The sequence below is a fragment of the Propithecus coquereli genome, unplaced genomic scaffold, assembly GCF_000956105.1.
Source record: "Propithecus coquereli isolate 6110/MARCELLA unplaced genomic scaffold, Pcoq_1.0 Scaffold60, whole genome shotgun sequence".
NCBI classification, from domain to species: Eukaryota; Metazoa; Chordata; class Mammalia; order Primates; family Indriidae; genus Propithecus; species Propithecus coquereli.
Window position 1 is genome coordinate 4,165,928 of NW_012151952.1, and position 2,193 is coordinate 4,168,120.

General features: G+C 44.8%; 1 protein-coding gene across 1 annotated transcript in view; it reads left to right on the plus strand.

Annotated features, from left to right (window-relative positions):
- IL5RA (interleukin 5 receptor, alpha) overlaps positions 1–1,933 on the plus strand; it is a 17,254-nt gene extending 15,321 nt beyond the window's left edge. Inside the window, exon 7 of the mRNA XM_012659251.1 lies at positions 1,787–1,933. Within this exon, the coding sequence (XP_012514705.1) occupies positions 1,787–1,933 (147 nt within the window). The remainder of the gene's footprint in view (positions 1–1,786) is intronic.
- The last annotated feature ends 260 nt before the right edge of the window (positions 1,934–2,193 follow it).

Below are 2,193 nucleotides of genomic sequence, written 5' to 3' on the forward strand. Positions count from 1 at the left end.
GTAAAATACAAGCCCACTGATCATGTGCTTGGATGTCGTGGCAATGCCAAATTACTATCAAAGCTTCTAAATTATAGTCTCAATTTCTCTATTTACCTCGTCATAGATCAGTAATGAACAGTTCCTGACCTGTACCAGTCTAGGAAAAGGAGTAACTCAAAGGCTCGAGAGAGCATGGTTCCCTCAGCCAAGTGGCAAGTAATTCAGGCCAACATTGGAATCATAATCCCACACCCTACACTGAGACTTCTCCCAGAGTGGCTCTGTAACATTTTGTTAAGAAATAAATGGCTTCTCTTTTTAAAACCATGGCCATAGGCAATGGAAGTCACTGAAGAGTTTTACATGATAGAGAATTATGCCCACATCTGCAGAGTCAAAGAATAATTCCAGTAGCAGCGTAAAAGCTGGATGGGGAGGGAAGGTGCCACGTGGACGTAGGTAGGGATATCAGTTAGTGGCCACTGCACAAGTCCAAGCAAAAGATCACGAGAGCTAATATAGGCAATGATCATGGGATGAGGGTGAGGAACAGAAAAACATCGAGGGGGTATGTAAGAGGCAGGTGTCACAGACACATCTCTTGCACAAGGGACTAGCTGGACAGTAATGACACTACCCAATAGAAGGAAAAAGGAGAAGATCTTATGTGTGAGAAAACAGCTTCGTTTCAACACTAGATAACCTCATGTTAGTCTAACTTGCCTGCAGCAAACTAGCACTTAGTGGCCACATATGATGAAATTGACCCATCCCAAACCGACATTTTTACTGGTCAAAAAATGGGTTGAATGTTGATAATTCTCATATGACACAACCTAATATCTTCTTAAGCTTGGGCTTTACAAAGGTAATCCCATTTAACTCAATAATCCATAATGTAGATATCGTTGCCCCTATTTTACAGATGAGTAAACAGAGGTGTGGAGAGGCCAAGGAACTTGCCCTGCAGTTAGTTGGAGGTAGAGCTAGGACTCAAAGCCTGCCCATGCTAGAGTCAAGGTCGCTACTATTTCTGCTTCTCTATGTGCCCCCTCACTGCCCTCCACCCCACTGCCAAGCCCCTGGCTCCGGCTGTTTGAGACGTTCCTGTATATATCAAGGATCTGCAAACTCTTTTGTAAACGGCCCGATAGTAAATATTTCAGGCTGTGCAGACCACACGGTTTCTGCCACAGTTACTCAGCTCTGCCATTGTACAGTAAAAGCAGACAAAGACAGCGCATGCACAAATGGCTGTGGCCGTGTTGCCGTAAAACTTTACTGCGGACCCTGAAATCTCAATTTAATATTCATGTATCATGAGATATTATTCTTCGTTTGATTCTTTTCCACCATTTAAAAATACATAACCATTCTTAGCTTGCAGACCACGCAGAAATAGACAGCAGGCCGTAGTTTGCTCATGTTTGCTGAATAGGATGGAAATCGTGGGATATTGGTTGGTAACGAGACTACGAGGAATGGAGGGACAAGGAGAGGGATTACGTGTTCCAGTACAGGCTACTCCAGTCTTTCAGTCTGGAAACATCAGTTGGGCCTGGATTGAATCATCTAGATCTTCAATTGACTATTTTATATATTTTGATTACAAGGCAGCTTCCCCCTGAAAGGTGACTGCCGACACATCCATGCTGAAGCAGTCTAGAATAAACTAATCGATGTGTGCCCTGTTGCTTGCTGAACAGTGAGTCACATGACCTATATAGGATCTCTCATTCTGATAACCGGCAGAACTTAAATTGTGTGCTAGAGATTCTTATAATGCCATTCTTTTCCCGTGCAGACAGAAAAAATAACGACCAATGCATTCGTCTCAGTCGTTGACGATGTGTCTAAGTATTACGTTCAAGTGAGAGCAGCAGTGAGCTCCACGTGCAGACCGTCGGGGCTCTGGAGCCAGTGGAGCCGCCCTCTTTACGTGGGTGAGTAGCCCGTGTTGAGTTCGCAGCCGTGGCCTTCCTCGTGGCCAAAGCAGGTCATCCCAGAAAGTGTCCGCTTGCACTCGTGGGTCTTGAAATGGTCGCACATCTCTGCCATGTCTCGTCTTCTGTTGGTTTCCTGCCTTTTCGCTCAGAGATGGATTTGCCAAGAAGCCGATGAAGTCGAAGTGCCCCAGCTTCTCATTAGCATGATTCTTTCTCAGCTTGGTACCTATTTTTTCCTCCCAAATCTTTTGTTTCCACTAGTACC